Source organism: Cervus elaphus, chromosome 3 (genome assembly GCF_910594005.1).
Source record: "Cervus elaphus chromosome 3, mCerEla1.1, whole genome shotgun sequence".
Classification (NCBI taxonomy): Eukaryota; Metazoa; Chordata; class Mammalia; order Artiodactyla; family Cervidae; genus Cervus; species Cervus elaphus.
Window position 1 is genome coordinate 2,893,461 of NC_057817.1, and position 18,841 is coordinate 2,912,301.

Genomic DNA, 18,841 nt, shown 5'->3' on the forward strand with positions numbered 1-18,841 from the left:
TTTTCACTGGTTCCATGTAAACAACAAATAGTTTGGCTTGTTCACAATGAAAACACACAGGTACATTTGTGTTCTTTGAGCTCTCCTGATGCTTACGAACTGTTCAGCTAAAGAGTAAGAAGGCAAGTCCGTGTACCCACGCCCAGAGTCCGGAGCCTGCCTCTGTACACTACGTGCCTTGTACACTGGGTTTCTGACATGGCAGTGACTACCCAGACACCACGTGGACTGTTTTGTAATGTAATCAAATATAACTTAATTTCCTTTCTGTTTTTTGGAAAGGAATAGGAAATGTAATCAGAACTCACAGTGAACTGGATTTCACCAAGAAACTTTTGGCATTATAGTCACTGGAGGACTAGGATCAGATTGCAGTGATTTGATGGAATCTCAAAGCTTAACCCTCCCACATCCTCACAAATATTGTTAAGAAATAGATCACTGAAAAAAAATAAAATCATTGCTTCATTGGCTGACAGTCATTAATGATATGCAAGCATCTCCCTGTCATTAGTGAAAGTTCAGGGTGATCAAAGAAAATGACATATTCATGTCTGTCTGGCTAATATTAAATAGTATTAAGTACTATACTATTTAATATCTGTTGATTTTCATGCCAACTCTGCAATAGCAAAACTAATTGTGGAAAATGCACAATCGTAAAAATCATGAGCTGGTAAATAGAAAATGAAAGGAGAATTAGACATGTCTTTAGTATTGTCTCTACTCTCCAATTAGCTGATAATCATCTTTAGAGTACAGACATTATTTTAAGACCTGAGCTGCTGCTGCTGCTAAGTCGCTTCAGTCGTGTCCGACTCTGTGCGACCCCATAGACGGCAGTCCACCAGGCTCCTCCGTCCCTGGGATTCTCCAGGCAAGAACACTGGAGTGGGGTGCCATTGCTTTCTCTAATGCATGAAAGTGAAAAGTGAAGGTGAAGTCGCTCAGTTGTGTCCAACCCTTAGCGACCCCATGGACTGCAGCCTACCAGGCTACTCCATCCATGGGATTCTCCAGGCGAGAGTGCTGGAGCAGGGTGCCATTGCCTTCTCTGTTAAGACCTGAGAAGAGTCTCTAACTCTTGCTGGAATATGAGCTCCCTGAGCATCTCACTGTGGCAGCGGCTTAAGGGCTATAGACACCCTCCTCTTTGAACACTGTGAAATGTCACTAACTTCCCCTTGACTCTTCAGAGTAGGGTTTTGCTACTAATAAACCAAAAAGAGAGTCAGCAGAAAGAGGAGGAGTTGAGGAAGAAGAGGCAGGGCTCACAGTGCTGAGCAGAAAGGAAGGCAAGCCTAGAAGCAGCAGCAGATCCCCCGTCAACAGCCAGGAGCCTCTTGGGTTTCAGCCTGAGGATAAAGGAAGTAACAGAAGACAGGGAGGTGTAAACAAATGAAAAGAAAGCAAAGGGAGGTAACCAAGCGGATAAGATTAAAAGATCAAAAGGGTTAAAAAAAAAAAAAAAGCAATGGTTTTAGTATTAGTGAGATTATTCCTTCCACTAAAATAGTGTACAGAAAGAGGAGTTTTAAGCTTACATAATTAAAATCCACCATGGTCTTGGTTTCGTTTTTCACATCAAGGCCTATACATTAGGTCTACCTTGGGATGGAGGAGCATTGAGACATTCTAGAGACTAAGACTTTTGTCTGTTGAGCTATCTGGAGTTCATTTCACACGCCACATGTAAACCAGCACCCAGTAAATTGTTCTGAGGAGAAAGGGTTTTGCCTTGTCCCCCTCCTCCCATTTAAACATCGAGAGAGGGGACTGCCCTGGTGGTCCTGGGATTAAGACCACACGCTTTCAAGGCCAGGGTGCAGGTTCAAGCCCTGGTTGGGAGAACTAGGATCCCACATGCCACGAGGTCAAGAAAAAAAATTAGGAGAAATTATTTTCAAAGGCAAAGCCCTTTTTCCACAGAAAGAGAGAGCTCAAATTGGAGCCTCAGAATCAGATGAAAAACAAAAGCAAAATGTGAGCACTTTAAGCAAGACCCGAGGTATGAGATACTGTGATAACTGCTATTACAGGTTATCTACCAGTTCTGTAAGTCACAGATTTGACAATCATATCAGATAGGTAAATAACTAAAAGAGAACATAGATGTTGTGGAATGAGAAGTAAAATCAGCTCTTTCATCTCGTGGTGTAACATAAAGTTTAGCTTTGAAAAGTAGCAAGAAGCTAAAAGGATGCCGACTCTGGGAAGGCACATTGTGAATGGGACAAAGTGTCCCCTTTTCTGGAATAATGGGGGCTGGATGAACTGTGAAAAGGCACATAAAGAAGCAATCAAGTTTAGGAACAAGACAAGGATAGAATTAGAAATGCCCAAAAGCCGTTCATATTTATTCAAATTCTTACCTACATCATCTCACTTCACCCTAAAATCAACCTCATGAAGCAGGATCTGAGGTCACCCCTTCCTTAGTGATGAAGGAGGAGAAAGCTCAGAGATGTCACTGAACCTCTGGAAGGCCATTTGTCTTTTAACAGAGTCAGGCGAGAGGGGAGTCTGGGGTAAGACCTCTGGCCTTTCCGGCTCCAAAATCTTCCTGTTTTATCACTGTTCTGTCATGCCTTCTGAGAGCATCCCCTACAGAGAACAGGCACACGAGAAATGTGCTAACAGGAGGGAAAGGGACCTGAGGGAGACACAGAGTCGCTCTCGGCAACTGGCTTTCCTGCTGCTCTTCTGAGCTATACATCCCACTGTTTCCTTGAAGGGTTTAGAAGTTGATCTACAAGATTTAGCTTTCCCATTGTTTTAACCCCACTGCAAGAACTCCCCACTTCAAGAGAAGGGTTCAGAGAAGAGTAATAAAATTAAGTCTCAGGTTGGGGAGATTTGGAGTGTTGGGGAGTTTTGGGGAGATTGGAGATTTGGCAGGAGTCACAAGATGTTCCTGAAGACAAGGTTCAGAAGCACTGTGGGGGCTTCCCTGGTGGCTCAGTGGTGAAGAATCCACCTGCCAACACAGGAGACATGAGTTCAGTCCCTGGTCTGGGAGGATCCCACATGCCGCAGAGCAACTAAGTCCCTGCACCAGAACTGCGGAGCCTGTGCTCTGGAGCCCCGGGCTGCAGCCACGTGCTGAAGTGACCGAGGCCCACGTGTCCTGGAGCCCGCGCTCCGCAGCAGGAGAAGGCACCGCCCCAGAGAGTAGCCCCCGCTCCCCTCAACCAGAGAGAAGCCCACACAGCAGCAAAGAGCCAGCACAGCCCACGATAAATCAGGACGGAGCTGAGGGAGGGAGTTGAGTGGGACACAGAATTAAGAAAAAAGTTTGGCTAGATAAGGTGGATACGCTCTGAATATCAGAACCAGAAATTGGGATTTGAAAGGCATGGCAGCGTGGAAGAGCTGTGGGCTCCTAAAGGGCATGACATAGAGCCCCGTTTTAGGGAGACTCATCTGGCAGCAGCCTTCAGGATTAATCAAAGAGATAAGAGATCAAAGGCAAAAGGACCAGCTAGAGGCTGTTGCATAATGCAGGTGTGAAGAGATAAGACACTTTACTAGGCAGTGGAAATGAACGATCTTGGAGATGAAGATAAATGGAGAAACCTTGGAGAATGATTGTCTGGAAAGCAATGGGAGGTGTAAAGATGACCCCCAGATTTCAAACTCTGCTGATAGCTGGGAGCCTAATGGTGCCCCTGACAAAAAGGAGGTCTTGTTTTCTATGGAGAAAAATGAAGCGAAAGAAGTTAATACTCATGGTACTTTCATTCTGGGTCATCTTCCTATTAAAAAGTTCACAGCAGTGGTAACCTCCGAGAAACTGAGCAGCTTCATGTAAATTGACTTTAAAATATGTTCCTCATTGGAATCTTGTACTTCCCAATGATTCCAGAGAGACAGGAGCTTGATTCTGTTAGACACTTCATCCGGTGTGAGATCACTGGTCTCATTCACTTTAGAGACAAGTCAGCTGACTAGTCTCTAAATTATTATACCTCCATAAACCTGTACACCTTCTCTCTCCCCAAGTTGCAGAGATGGAAAAAACCTTTTTACCTTTTCAGAGGTAAGTCTAAAGCAATAACTTTTCTTCCTGGTTTACATTAAGTTTATCAATAAATAAGATGGAGAATAGGAAGATAGAAGCAGAAATTCCTGTATAAGCAATCATGGTGTTCATATGAATTCAAATGCTTAGTATCTTCCTAGGTTATAGATGGTAAATTTCATTAGAGAGTTGAATTCCACATTGTCATCACTTCATAAATATTAAAAAAACAATAACAAAAAATGACTCATTTGATTATGAAGAATTCATATAAATCAATACAATCTATAAGAATTCATGTGGATAAAATTCTATCTTGATAGTATTATTATCAAAATGATCTGGCAAATTCAATTCCAGTGACCGCCTGGTTCCAATGCAATAAAATTTCTAAGCAGTAAAATTTCACCATAACAAAGACTTGAGGGACTTAGTTAAATTGTATCATATACAAGCTTAGAACTACATACTTTTCATTTAGTAGCAAAAGTAGGATAATCATTTAAACTGCTCTCATTTCTTAAAATGTTATAAATGAACTAAATCACTGTGCTCCTTTGACTCCCAGGAATTGTTCAAAGTGGTCTCCTCACAAAATGTACAAGAGAGTTAATCATTTCTTCAAAAGAAGAGAAATGCTCGTCCAACTATAAAACAGCTATGTCAAATGCTGTGCTTCATAGGTCCGTTTATTGGAAGAGTCCCCATAAGCTGTATTAAACCTGCAGCTGCAACATTCTTCACACCTTTGCCTTTTTTTCCCTCGAGTCATCCATGTTAATAACTGACAATATTACAGTCATCTCAGATGAGAATTAGTCAAGATCAATGGCTTATCTTCTGACTAATGCTTTCTTCCTTGCAGTTAATGGGTTATCAAAGATATTCTCAAACAAAGATATAAGTTTGTGTTATACATTGGACAAGGTCTATCTTGTACATATACAAGATACATGTAAAGGTCTATTTTCTAGAGAAACAATAGCTGGAGTGACCTCATCAATTCACTAATCACTAGCATAATGCCATCTATAAAGCAAAAATTCCTTTCAAGAGTGTGGGACAGATTAATACAATGTTCCTTTTAAAAGAGAAAAATTGCAAAATTAAGCTTTTTTGCATGGAAACAATAGGGAAGAACTTCAGAGAGAAGGCAAGAAAATAACTTTTTTTTTTTTTCCTGACATTAAAAAAAATTTTTTTTGCCCATTACCTTTCAGTTCTTCCTCACATAGGATACCTTGATATTACAGAACTGTATTCACAATGAACATGCAGGTCTGTTTTATCTTTCACTTATGTAATACTGACTAACGTTCACCCCTGCACAGTTCCATCTGCCCAGCTGCCCGGAACACTGAGCCCCCATAGCTTCCTTGTCTTCCTTTCTGGTCACATCTGCCCAGTCACCCTGTTTGGTCAGGCTGCTTATTTACTTACTGTCCTTCACCCCAGGCCTTCCTCCGCCTTTCCACACTTCTTCTAGCACGCATCCCTTCTCGCCCGATGACGGCAACCACCGTGGTCACTTCCTGTCTCCCAGCTCCTCCTGCACTCAGCTATCGGCGTGACCTTCCGACAGCACACCCATTATTAGGGTGTACACACCCGCCCCAGAGGAATGTTTTTACACAGGTCTTAAAGAATGCTTGGTGGGGGAGGCCAAGACATTCCTCACAGAGAAGTAACCCAGAAATTTCATAGGACTCAAGTTATCCTGACTCCAAATGCTGACCTTGGATATTCACAGTTATTGAAGCCCATCAGGCTGAAGTAGACAGTCCTGACCAGGTGCCAGTGATGAGAAGACATGACCTAGGGCCCTGAGAAACAGCCCCCTCGGCCCAGCAGTTAGTCCAATAAAACCCCTTTAGGCACTTGTGGAGCTCCCCACCAGTCCTCCCCCCAGAGAAGAAGTTGTTTCAGCATACACCCAAAAGTCATATTTCTCATCAGTTGTGGTCCTCTAAGTAACATTGCAAAGGCTCATATTAATAAAAATTGTGTTCTTGCATCAGATGATATTTTCTTTTTCCTCAGCCACTTTAGCCTTTGAGTCCTTTTTGGACCTTTTAACACAAAAGATTTGTGCATCTCCTTTTCTCTGTGAGGGAAGCCTTCCTATAACACCAATCAAAACATGCCATTTAAGGATGTACAGTGAGTGGAAAATCAGTCGTCCTGCCAGTTCACATGACCAAAAAAAAAAAAAAAAAGGCAACTTATTATAGAGATATTTGACGTTACAAATGATTAAGGCCTTCAGAAAAAAAATCAAAGGAACTTTGGAAGAGCAGGGAATGACGCCACTTCCTAAATGTGAAACTTTTTCTCACATAAAAAGCCTATCATTTGTAAAGTGCTTTACCACTTACAAAATCCTTCCACATAGGTTTTTCTTACTTAATTCCCATAGTAATTTTGTGATCTGTTGTGATACTGCTTTACAGATATGGAAATTGACCCTTAGAGAAATTAATCGGATGCTCCCTGATCTCGAAATTAATACGTGACAATCTTGAGTTAAATCTGTGTCTTATTTCTCCTAGTTCAGTGCACTTTCCAGTTTCCCATACATTCATTATGTAGGTGGTTCCATGTGACTTAAGAAGTAGAGTAAAATGTTATTTTATCTATCTTTTTCTGTAAGTTATAAGGCACAAATGGTGCATACAGTGAGTGTCATTTCCCATATAGTCATTACTTTTCTTTTTTGTTTATTTATTTTTTAATTGAAGGATAACTGCTTTACAGAATTTTGCTGTTTTCTGTCAAACCTCAACATGAATCAGCCATAGGTATGCATATATCCCCTCCCTTCTGAACCTCCCTCCCGTCTCCCTCCCCACCCCACCCCTCTAGGTTGAGACAGAGCCCCTGTCTGAGTTTCCTGAGACACACAGCAAATTCCCCTTGGCTGTCTATTTACATACGGTAATGTAAGTGTCCATGGTACTCTCCCCATACATCTCATACTGCATTTCAATATCAGAGTTAAGAGGTTTATTTGTCAGAAAGAAGGGGCCGTATTAAAGTGTTTTATTTTGCTACACCTAACTGCTTGCAGGCTTTATGCTGCTTCTGCCACATTATCAATGGATATTTCAACACCAAGATCATTGCTAGAAACTTTCTCTGACAGTATGCCATCTACCACATGTCATCGCTTCTCCTTTGCCTTCAGAATGAAGATGTAGTATTCAGTAATGTAACAGGAACAAAACCATTCGCCCTTTGTGATACTGACACACACACACGTATGATAATACTGAAGGCTGGAAAGGAAGGATGACTTCTGTTACGTCTGTTTGCAGACACCACTGCGTTATTTCTGTCACAGGGATGAAAGAGTAGTCTGCATGTCTCAGAAATGAAATTTACTGACAGGTGCACTCATGTAAACCCATGTTTGACTAAGGGAAAATTTGAGTTTCTTCTTTTTTTCTGACTGGTTTCTGTGTCAAAACACAAAAACACTAACTGTTAACCCAACCTCCAGCAATGATAACGTAAAATCATCAAGGGGCTTTATAATTTACAAAGTCTTGTTGTATTCTTTTCTTTAATCGTAAAGCCACCTATTAGAGGGGTTACCCTCAATTTATAGATGTGAAAGCTGAGGTCTGTTGACTTGGTCATGGTCATATAGCTGTTATTTGACTTGGACTCGAAATTTCTCATCCCAAATCTCTTCACTTTTTCACAGATTCTGAGATGACTGAACACACACACACATACATTCCTTGTGACTTTCAGGAAATAGAAATGATGACAAAGAAAGCCTTAAAAGGTGGAGTTATACACATAGTTATTTTTGCTGCTCCTGACATGTCTTCATGTGTTTTCATGGCCTGCGTAGTGGTGTTCTCCTTAAACTCTAGCACTTCAATATTGCATTTTTCAAGCAGATGAATGGACGATGCCCAGCTGACCCTAAAGACCAGGCTGACATAACATGAGCTCTTTGTTTGCTCACGGAGTCGGCACAACTTGAGCCCTGCCAGCTGCTTTGTCCACAGTCTTAACCTTGTTCTGTAAGAACCACCTGGACAAGTGGTTGAATAATGAATTCCACACTCCAATTTGTCTGGAGATCTTCTGTTAAGATTCAATCGGATACTACCTCTGAGCATGAATAATATACCACTCTCTGAAATAGATTTGGACCACTGCAGCCAATCGGATACTACCTCTGAGCATGAATAATATACCACTCTCTGAAATAGATTTGGACCACTGCAGCCAGGTAGACACGGACTTCAAAACACTACAAGGAGGAGAAGTGTATTTATGGGGAGTTTCTTAGACGAAGAAACTGCTGAGACAGAGAAACATTTAGTGCCGCACTCGGGATGCCAAGCGGCGCGTCTGGATGTGTTAGAGCTTGGAATGTGAACAATTGCCCGAGCCTAGTCATTTCATTTCACATAGTACATTGCTCTAAGATTATGGTGTGAAAACTAGAGTATATCCTTTTTACTGGGAGGAGAAATGATTCGTAAAAGACATGTATCCAGAGAAATGGGCTTTTTAACTTTGGGAACTGATGCCAGAATCACTTGAGATCCTGCAGAAACTTTGGTAGTAACTTAAATATCGCAAAAGACAAGTTCATGACTCAATGCAGAGAGAGTCTTTTCTGTACATGCTCCCCCTTTGCACTGAACTTGAAGGTCAGTCCTTTTCAGGACTTAGAAGCCACTCATAGTTTCACCACATAAGCCACTGGCAATCATCAGACAATATGTCAACAAAAACTTGGAAATTCATAGTATTTAAATAACGTCTTCATCCTGTAATCAGTGCAGTCATTAAGGAGAGTTTACATATGTGCTTTACTCCTAGTCAAACAAAAACAAGCACCTCCTCATGCCCTGATGAAAGCGCACCTTATCTGAACATGGGCCAAGCATGTTGTTGCTGGACTGAGGGAAAGGGACCATGCTGGGCTTGCCTGGATGTTTTCTGTCCTGCTTGTAGACAGAACCTTGAGATATCTGGAAGCTGCGAGTCTGCTGCCTACAGGGATGGTTATTCCCCTGGAAATTTGATTGTGAGTGGACTGTGGCATCGGACTTGTTTGTTCCAAGTGACCTTATCTCAGCATCAAAACTTGACCTAGAGGGGTGGCGGGGTGGGGGGGAGGGGAGAAAGGCTCAAGAAGGAGGTACTATGGGTATAATTATGGCTGATTTGCATTGTTGTATGGCAGAAACCAACACAACGCTGGGAAGCAATTTTCCTCCAATTAAAAAATTAAATTAAATTTAAAAGCTTGGCTCAGGGCCTGGAGGTCATGCTTCCCCATTCAGTCGGGGGAAGCAGGGGTCAGAGCAGGAGTGGAATGACTTGTGTGACCGAAAGTGGGGAAGCCACTTTTCATGGAGAGGCACTCCCTACTACAGAGAATGCTGCTTTTAAGCTGTTTAAATTTGGTCTGCAGGGGATTATTTCATGATCCTGGAGTGCTTCCTGCATCTGTTTAGTCTTAAATGCTTCCTAAAACATTTTTCAAAATCCAGTCGTGATGTTCTAATCCTTCCTAATACACGCACTGCTTAAAATGCAACTCTTCTTTTTTAAATCCTAGCTTTGAAAATGCAAATAAATGTGTGAGTCTTAAGAACAGATTGGAAAAAAAAAAAGAGTGAGGGCTGGCGGATGCATAACTGAATGTCGAGGGTCCTGTGGTTCATGCACCTTACAGAAAACTTCAGTCTGTGCCTGTCTGGTCCCTTCAGTAGGAAAAGCTGAGGCGTTGCTGTCACGGCCACTTCTAGGCTGGATGAGGGTAAAATGAATGTTCTGCACTCCCTCTACTGGCTCTGAAGCTGCAGCAGCTTATTAACTAGACCTATTTTTAGACTTATTTCCCCATTTAAAAAAAAAAAAAAAGTGATATGTAGAAAAAGCAAGCAAAAACTGGGAAAGCTATTTTACTATTCATTTAAAATGTCAAGGAAAGCAAACATCTGCTCAATGCCGTTGGTTAGGATGAACAAGAAAGCCTGCTTGTTTTAGGCCTTGCAGCAGAGTACTAAGGGGCGAGGGGCGCCTCCCCAGCCCTGAAGCATATCTCTAACAGCCTTGTAAAAATTACTCATGCATGTGTGCTAAGTCAGTTCAGTCGTATGCGACTCTTTGCGACCCCGTGGACTGCATCCCGCCAGATTCCTCTGTCCATGGGATTCTCCAGGCAAGAATACTGGAGTGGGTTGCCATGCCCTCCTCCAGGGAATCTCCCTGACCTAGCCTTGTAAAACTTACTCAGTCCTTTCCAAAAGCTAAAATAATCTTTCCCCACAGCTCAATGAGCCAAAATAAGTATGTTTTGTGTGTTCAAAACAGTCCAGGAAGGCAACAGCATTTGTCTGACTTGGTTGATGTGGGAAGGAGCAGAGGGGGTGTCTTTCTCCTGGTGTCAGAAAGGAAAGCTAAAGGATCATCAGCTGAAACACCACAGCCCAGGGGAGTGGTGTTTGCCTTGCCGGAAAGCATGGTCCACCCAAGCCTGGAAGAGAGTCACAGCCCTGTGGAATTCCCAGCAGCGGTCCTGCTGGCACCCAGAGCAGAGGCTGGCAGGAGGCAGACGCCCTAGAGGTCAGGGCCCCTGCGGCCCCAGCCCCGTCTCACTCTTGCTGATCGGCATGTCGAGGTTCTCCTGCAGAGCCCGTCTTCCGCCTGGGCTCTGCTCTCTGCTTTCCACTCTTTCTCGCTTGCCTCCCCAGGCGTCTGGATGCCAACCGCATCGGCTCCGTGCCCCCCAGCTGCTTCCGCGGCCTGCATTCCCTGAGGCACCTGTGGCTGGACGACAACGCGCTGACGGAGATCCCGGTCCAGGCTCTCAGAAGCCTATCAGCGCTGCAGGCCATGACCTTGGCCCTCAACAAAATACACCACATACCAGACTATGCCTTTGGAAACCTCTCCAGCTTGGTGGTTCTGTAAGTTTTATTGATTTTTTCCCCCTTCTCTAACAGTTTCTAAATTCACCAAGACCTTGTAATTCTTGGTGGGACCTTGACCTTAAAATGATAGCACTTCAGGCTTTGAAGAGGGACATTTTAAGGGAGGAAAACCCCCCAAAATGACTCCTAAATGTTCTAATCGTGTAAAAGAATCAAACAACATTTATTGAGCACCTGGTAAGTGCTAAGCACTGCTAGGCATCCAGAAATAACAAAATATGACCTCTATCTCAGGGAAACCATTGTATATGACACAGGTAATCACCACACTGTATAGTTAGTCCCATGACCAAAGTTAATAAAAATCCCTTATTTCTGATACTAATTTGTAATGCAGGTCAAATTGAAATATGCCCTTCTTATTATTTAATAAGTACCTCTTAAACCCCTTCCAAGGTAACAGAAGCAAGGGACAAACCCTAGACAACAAGTTATGCGTTTGTAAGGCTTTTTCCCTTTGAGGTCTAGATTTCATTATTTTAAGTAAACTAAAATGGTTCTCAAGTAATAGTTGGAAAAATAAACAGTTCAAGAGGGCAGCAATGTGCCCCACATGTATAATACAGTAGTCAGTCAGTGCTGACAGAGGACAGCAGGAGCTACTTGAAAGGCTCACAGATTAGCTTTCTTCGAGGAGAGCATCCTCTGCACTGTCTCTGCCTTTGCTCATGCCTGCCCCCAGACCCGTAGGCTTCAGCCATCCCACTTTTCCTGAAGACGGGTCCGCCTCGCACTGCGGTGTGTACTCTGAGGGCTGGCCAGCCTCTCATCCATCTATTTAGGTTCCCCTCATGTGTTGCCTGTAAAAGATTCTCAGTAAGTATCACATGGATCTAACATGATACCAGCATATATTTATTAGAAGAGCAACCTTTGTCTGAAAGGATTGCAAGTGTGGGGTGACATTGACAAATTTCTATACTGAAGTTCATATACAAAGATGATGCTTCTGTTCCACCAGAAGCTGGGTAGGTGCTTTAACTTTTCCCTCCACTAGAGGGAATGAATTTACAGAGATTCAGCTCTTCTCTTTCCCCCTGACCTCCTTAAGCCCATTTCCCAAAAATCCCTCTGGGACGTGGTCCAGTTTTTCAGTCATGCACACAGCTGTTCTCACTGGCCCTGACCTAACCGACTTATCATTGAGCCAAAGAGGATAATTAGACACATTTATACTACGACAATAACTAATCTCCTTGGGCAGTCAAAAAATCTGATCCCCATTCTCTGTGGGTGAAATTGTTGTTTGCTATTAACCTGTGGCCCCACCCGGGCAATGCAGCCACAGTAAGCCGTCAGCTTTGATAGATTTGCTGCGGCCTCCTCGGACCTCCTCCTCTACATCCCCCACTTGATGTTGGTCAGAATCTCTATTTAACATTCTATATTCCACACTGAGCAACCTAAATTTACTTTTGCCAGCCTTGTTGCTAATCCCACAATTATTATTCACTCCATGATATCTCAAACCCAGAAGGTAAAACTGTGACTGAAATTCTGTGGTATTCATCTCTGGTAAGAGTGAATGGGGCATAAAGCCTTTAAAGCAAGCCAACAGAAATGTTAAACAGAGCATTTCTTACATGTAATTAGCGCATTCTTGAGAGTAAGTGTTTTTGGATTTCAGCAATCAAAACGTTTTGCCTAAATTTCCATGTGCAATCCGCCTTCCTGACTGGCTGTAATGTTCTCCTGCAGACATCTCCATAACAATAGAATCCACTCCATGGGAAAGAAATGCTTTGATGGGCTCCACAGCCTAGAGACTTTGTGAGTTGACCTTTTATTTGTTTCCCTTTTTTCAGTGTTTTCATGACTATTTGGAAGGAATCAAAATAGCCTTAAAGTCAAAATTGCTATTTGTTTTGGTTAATTGCTTGAGCTTTAAACAGATATTTACGATGGCTTTATCTTACGCCCCTATACACACTCTACAGAGCCAAATAATAAAACTGAGATTTTATTTTAATCTAACAAGAGTAATAAATTAGTTGGAATCATTAGGTGCTAAATGAGATGTCCTCTACTGAGCAGGGCCTGTTTGCTCAGGGATGTGTACTCTCTGTCAGGGATCAGTTCAGTATTGTCACTCAGGCTCACCATTCATGAGTGAGGCCCTCCCCACTGAACCAGAGGGTGCCGACGAGCAAGTGCCAGACTCTGTCCAATCAGAGGAATAGGCATCTCATCAGCAAACAGTGGAGGTTCCTGCAGGAGCAACTCAAATGTCTAAAACGTAACAACACCTACCCTTTATTGAGTGTATCTCTAGCCAAATATTGTACTGAGCACTCAACTCAGCACACATGGTTTCAAATCAATCCTACAACCATCCTATGAGAGCAGGTACTGTGACCCCTCTTTAGACTCCAGGACTTCCCTAAGGGTCCAGTGGTTAAGACTCCACACTTCCATTGTGGGGGGCTCAGGTTCAATCCCTGGTCAGGGAAGTTCCTCATTCTGAGTGGTGCAGCCAAAAAGAGAGAGAGAAAGAGAGAACAAGACAACCATTTTTAGGCTTCAGTAAAGAGCCAGACATCCTGGAATGTGAAGTCAGGTGGGCCTTAGAAAGCATCACTGCGAACAAAGCTAGTGGAGGTGATGGAATTCCAGTTAAGCTATTTCAAATCCTGAAAGATGATGCTGTGAAAGTGCTGCACTCAATATGCCAGCAAATTTGGAAAACTCAGCAGTGGCCACAGGACTGGAAAAGGTCAGTTTTCATTCCAATCACAACGAAAGGCAATCCCAAAGAATGCTCAAACTACCACACAATTGCACTCATCTCACACACTAGTAAAGTAATGCTCAAAATTCTCCAAGCCAGGCTTCAGTAATACGTAAACCGTGAACTTCCAGATGTTCAAGCTGGTTTTAGAAAAGGCAGAGGAACCAGAGATCAAATTGCCAACATCCGCTGGATCATCAAAAAAGCAAGAGAGTTCCAGAAAAACATCTGTTTCTGCTTTATTGACTATGCCAAAGCCTTCGACTGTGTGGATCACAATAAACTGTGGAAAATTCTGAAAGAGATGGGAATACCAGACCACCTGACCTGCCTCTTGAGAAACCTGTATGCAGGTCAGGAAGCAACAGTTAGAACCGGACCTGGAACAGCAGATTGGTTCCAAATAGGAAAATGAGTATGTCAAGGCTGTATATTGTCACCCTGCTTATTTAACTTATATGCAGAGTACATCATGAGAAACCCTGGGCTGGAAGAAGCACAAGCTGGAATCAAGATTGCCAGGAGAAATATCAATAACCTCAGATATGCAGATGACACCAGTCTTATGGCAGAAAGTGAAGAGGAACTAAAAAGCCTCTTGATGAAAGTGAAAGAGGAGAGTGAAAAAGTTGGCTTAAAGCTCAACATTCAGAAAACTAAGATCATGGCATCTGGTCCCATCACTTCATGGGAAATAGATGGGGAAATAGTGGAAACAGTGTCAGACTTTATTTTTTGGGGGGCTCCAAAATCACTGCAGACGGTGATTGCAGCCATGAAATTAAAAGACACTTACTCCTTGGAAGGAGAGTTATGACCAACCTAGATAGCATATTAAAAAGAAGAGGCATTACTTTGCCAACAAAGGTCCATCTAGTCAAGGCTATGGTTTTTCCAGTGGTCATGTATGGATGTGAGAGTTGGACTGTGAAGAAAGCTGAGCGCTGAAAAATTGATGCTTTTGAACTGTGGTGTTGGAGAAGACTCTTGAGAGTCCCTTGGACTGCAAGGAGATCCAACCAGTCCATCCTGAAGGAGATCAGTCCTGGGTGTTCATTGGAACGACTGAGGCTGAAGCTGAAACACCAATACTTTGGCCACCTCATGGGAAGAGTTGACTCATTGGAAAGACCCTGATGCTGGGAGGGATTGGGGGCAGGAGGAGAAGGGGATGACAGAGGATGAGATGGTTGGATGGCATCACCGACTTGATGGACATGAGTTTGAGTAAACTCCGGGAGTTGGTGATGGACAGGGAGGCCTGGCGTGCTGCAATTCATGGGGTTGCAAAGAGCCAGACACGACTGAGTGACTGAACTGACTGAAAGTTATTTTATCAACATGACACAGTCAGTTAGCAGCAAGACTGAGGCTTGCTTCCTTCCCTAATTTGACTCCAAAATCCATGTTTGGGGCTCCCCAGGTGGCTCAGTGATAAAGAAATTGCCCGCCAATGCAGGAGACGAGAGTTCGATCCCTGGGGCGGGAAGATCCCTGGGGAAGGAAATGGCCACCCCATCCAGTGTTCTTGCCTGGGAAATCCTACGGGCAGGATCCTGGTGGGCTACAGCCTGTCGGGTCACAAAGACTCACCTTCAGACGTGATTGAAGCAACTTAGCATGCACACAAAATAAGCCACTCAGAATCACTGAATCTACACCACTGGCTCTAGCCCAGACAGCGGAAGGCCATGACCAAAGAACACCTCTCCTGTGGCCTTAGAGCCCGTTGTTCATTTGCATACAGAATTTAGCGATATGTACCTGGTCAGCATAGCATCTAACCGGACCTGCATTCACTCGTTTCTGAGGGACCCAACAGCTGTCCTTCCAGGGTTACTAAGTCACTGTGTTTCCTCTTAGAAGGGAGGACGCATCCTCATGTGGAGATGCTGAAGGTGAATGAGTCCAGGCAGGACTTTGAAGTCAGCTTAATGGCACAGGCAAGCTGTTCCCATCAATCAGCTGCTTGGAAAAATTAGAAATTCTCCCTTAATTACACAAGGGCTGGTCTGGGGATCTTAGCAATGGAAAGCACCTTCCAGTCCTTTTCAACTCAACAGGAACAGAAAACACGATGGGCTTCGATAGGTTATTTCCATAAATAGTCTTTCTTTTTTTTTTTCCCCCATGTTTGGGATAAGGACCCAGGATTGCAAATTCAGGCAGTTCATGCATTCAGGGCAAATTCATATAAGTCTCAATGTCCCCTCTTCCCTCACTTTGCCCAGGGCTCCAGAGGATAGGTAAAATAACCAATTTATTCCCAACATCTTCCTTTCCCTCACTAGAAATCTGAGTAATTTATAAGGATCCAATCCTCATTTAATCAAAACGGAGCATCTGGAGAGACTTAGAAACAGGAAGAAAATTTATGTCCACAAAAGACACACGTTTCCTGCTTGCTGTGTAGCTTAAGGATGGTTTGTGCCAGACAAGTAGGAATCTTGATTCATGTTTAACTCGGTCAAATTATCTCTCTCTTAAAATTAAATAGCAACTCTTCCCCACAGAGGAAGATCTAACCACATCTGATTGCCTGACCAAAAGGTTTTTCTGCGTCATCTGGGAAATCTGCCATTCCCAGAGATCAGCAGGCAATTACTTTTTCATATGGAGATGTAGATCAGAGGTGGAGTAAGTCTATAAAGCGCTTGTGAGTAATGGAATTGAAAAGCCATTTGTGTCATAACAGAGAAACGAATGACTTGAGATTGATTGTCCGGTCACTCCCTGTCCGTGCATGAAGGATGGTAGAGCTTTGCCCCACACATCAGGAAAACGAATCCTTATTTGTGACCGTGTGGAGATTCTAGACCCGATGTCCTTCTTCAGAGCACCCTGTACCACATCAGCGTCTGCACAAGCAGTCTGTCACCCTGGACTTCAGGCACCTGAGCCAGGAATACAGCCTCCTTCCTAGAGGTCCTCTCGGGAGAGCCTCTGAAAAGCAACCGGCCAGAGTCAGAGGGTGGAGGCGGGGCCTGGAAAGCAGAGGTGGTCAAGGAGGGCACAGATTCGCTGGCAGCTTGGTGAGCTAGGTTCAGGTAAAGAACGGCATCAGCCAGCCACAGACACCTGGCCACGTGTTCTAGACACTTGGACATTCACGATGCTGTACATGTCCTTTAAAAAAAAAGGGTTTATTTTGTATTAGGGTATAGCCAATTAACAAACAATGTTGTGGTAGTTTCCGGTGAACAGAGGAGGGACTCAGCCACTCATGGACATGTTTCCATTCTCCCCCAAACTCTCCCCTCTCATCCAGGTTGCCACATGACATTCAGCAGAGTTCCATGTGCTATCCACAGTAGGTCCTCCACAGTTGGCCATCCATTTTAAATATAGCCGTGTACACGTGTCCATCCCAAACTCCCTCCCTTTTTTAATGCCCACTGCCATTGACCCTTGACTCTTGGAAATTTCTCACAATCAGTCTAATGATCATTTCAGTGCAGATTCTTGTGGAATGATGGTGCTCAGCAAGCCAACAAAGTCTCTCTCCTTATAGAGAAGGAATTGTTATCAGTGATACTGGCCCATTGGAAGATCATGTTAACGTTCCTTGTAAATGTCATGTACATGAATTTTTTAATGAAAACCTGAACATGCTGTTTACTTATTTTCAGAGACTTAAATTATAATAATCTTGATGAATTCCCCACTGCAGTCAGGACACTCTCCAACCTTAAAGAACTGTAAGTAGGACAAATTTAGTGAGAGAACTATTCTTTGTGAATTTATTTTAAGATGTGTTTGACTACTGTATATAATACGACTAAGAAGAATTTGAAAGGTCATATAAATAATGGTTAACTACATCTAAAATGTATTTTAATTTGATTCTATCACCAAAAATAGCAGATAATCTTTTAAAATTTATGATGGATTTCTCTAATATGTGTTTATTAGGAAAAAATATGTATTTCTGTAAGTCATATTTTTCCAACATTTATATATGCTCTATAGGTATGTAGAGAACTATGTTGGAAGTCACTGATTTGCTGTGCATATCCAGCAACAAACTTCTCTAGGTTGCATGAGTCTAGGACTAGATGAATACAGTGTACACACTTAGTATAATGTTAGATGCCTTCCTATACATTATTCCATATTCCTTTAATGCTTCATAAATATTACTTAATTTTTAAAGAACCCCACCATTTTACTATGATAAAGCTAACTTTCAGCTATTAAGTTTCATATATTATCTTTTTACATTTATTATTTAATTACTTTTCTTTATACCTAAGCATATGAATAATCTTTGTAATGTTCTAACACTTGGAAAGAAAAATAAACATAGAGCCTCTTCTCTTGGCACACAGCTGAAGGAGGTAGACAGCAGGGCTTGTTCATAAGAAAAAAGCCTCTGTGGGGTTCTTCCGCAGGACGCCCATGTGGGGCTTACCCAATAAGTCATCACTGTCTGGCTCAGGCAGCCCCAAGATGGCCACTCTACTCACCTCCTTCAGCCACAGACCCACGTAGACCAAGACCACTGACTCTGCCCCCTGCCAGTCAGATGACATCACACCGACAGATGAGAATCAGTTTTGTTATTACAGACTCACTGAGCTGGGGCCCCTTTCTTCAGCTCAGGAAATTTTGTCCTCATAAGGAGATTACCTAAATCTCCACTTAACTGCAGCTTAAGTCAATTTTCTCTTCTCCTGGCTGCAAATGGGGTCAGGAGGAGTGATCATAATCCTTTCTCCAAAGATGGTTTCCTCTGTCTCAAGTCGTTAGACCATGATGCTCTATTGGATAGTAATGGATGGATTTTCTTTTTATAACATTAGGTTATAAGTTTCCATAAAGCATGGTTATTATTTTCAGATTCTTCATTCCTCATTCAAGATGACAGCTTGTGATTTCCTCTTCTCCTAGAGAGTGAGGGCGTGAAAGTTTCAAAATGCATGAAGGAATTTAACCTTATCCTCTGGTTACTAAAACTGCTGATTATTGCCACAGGTTTGGGGAAGGGACTATGAAATTATTTTATCCCACAGGTTATTTTCTATCAACTGTCTTTTCCTCTCTTTCTAGAGGATTTCATAGCAACAATATCAAGTCGATACCGGAGAAAGCCTTTGTAGGCAACCCTTCTCTTATTACAATGTA

At 42.8% G+C, this 18,841-nt stretch overlaps 1 protein-coding gene across 1 annotated transcript in view; it reads left to right on the plus strand.

Annotated features, from left to right (window-relative positions):
* LGR5 (leucine rich repeat containing G protein-coupled receptor 5) overlaps positions 1–18,841 on the plus strand; it is a 127,399-nt gene that overhangs the window by 85,491 nt on the left and 23,067 nt on the right. The window contains exons 5-8 of the mRNA XM_043879392.1: positions 10,750–10,965; positions 12,688–12,759; positions 17,347–17,415; positions 18,767–18,838. Coding sequence (XP_043735327.1) covers positions 10,750–10,965; positions 12,688–12,759; positions 17,347–17,415; positions 18,767–18,838 — 429 coding nt within the window. The remainder of the gene's footprint in view (positions 1–10,749; positions 10,966–12,687; positions 12,760–17,346; positions 17,416–18,766; positions 18,839–18,841) is intronic.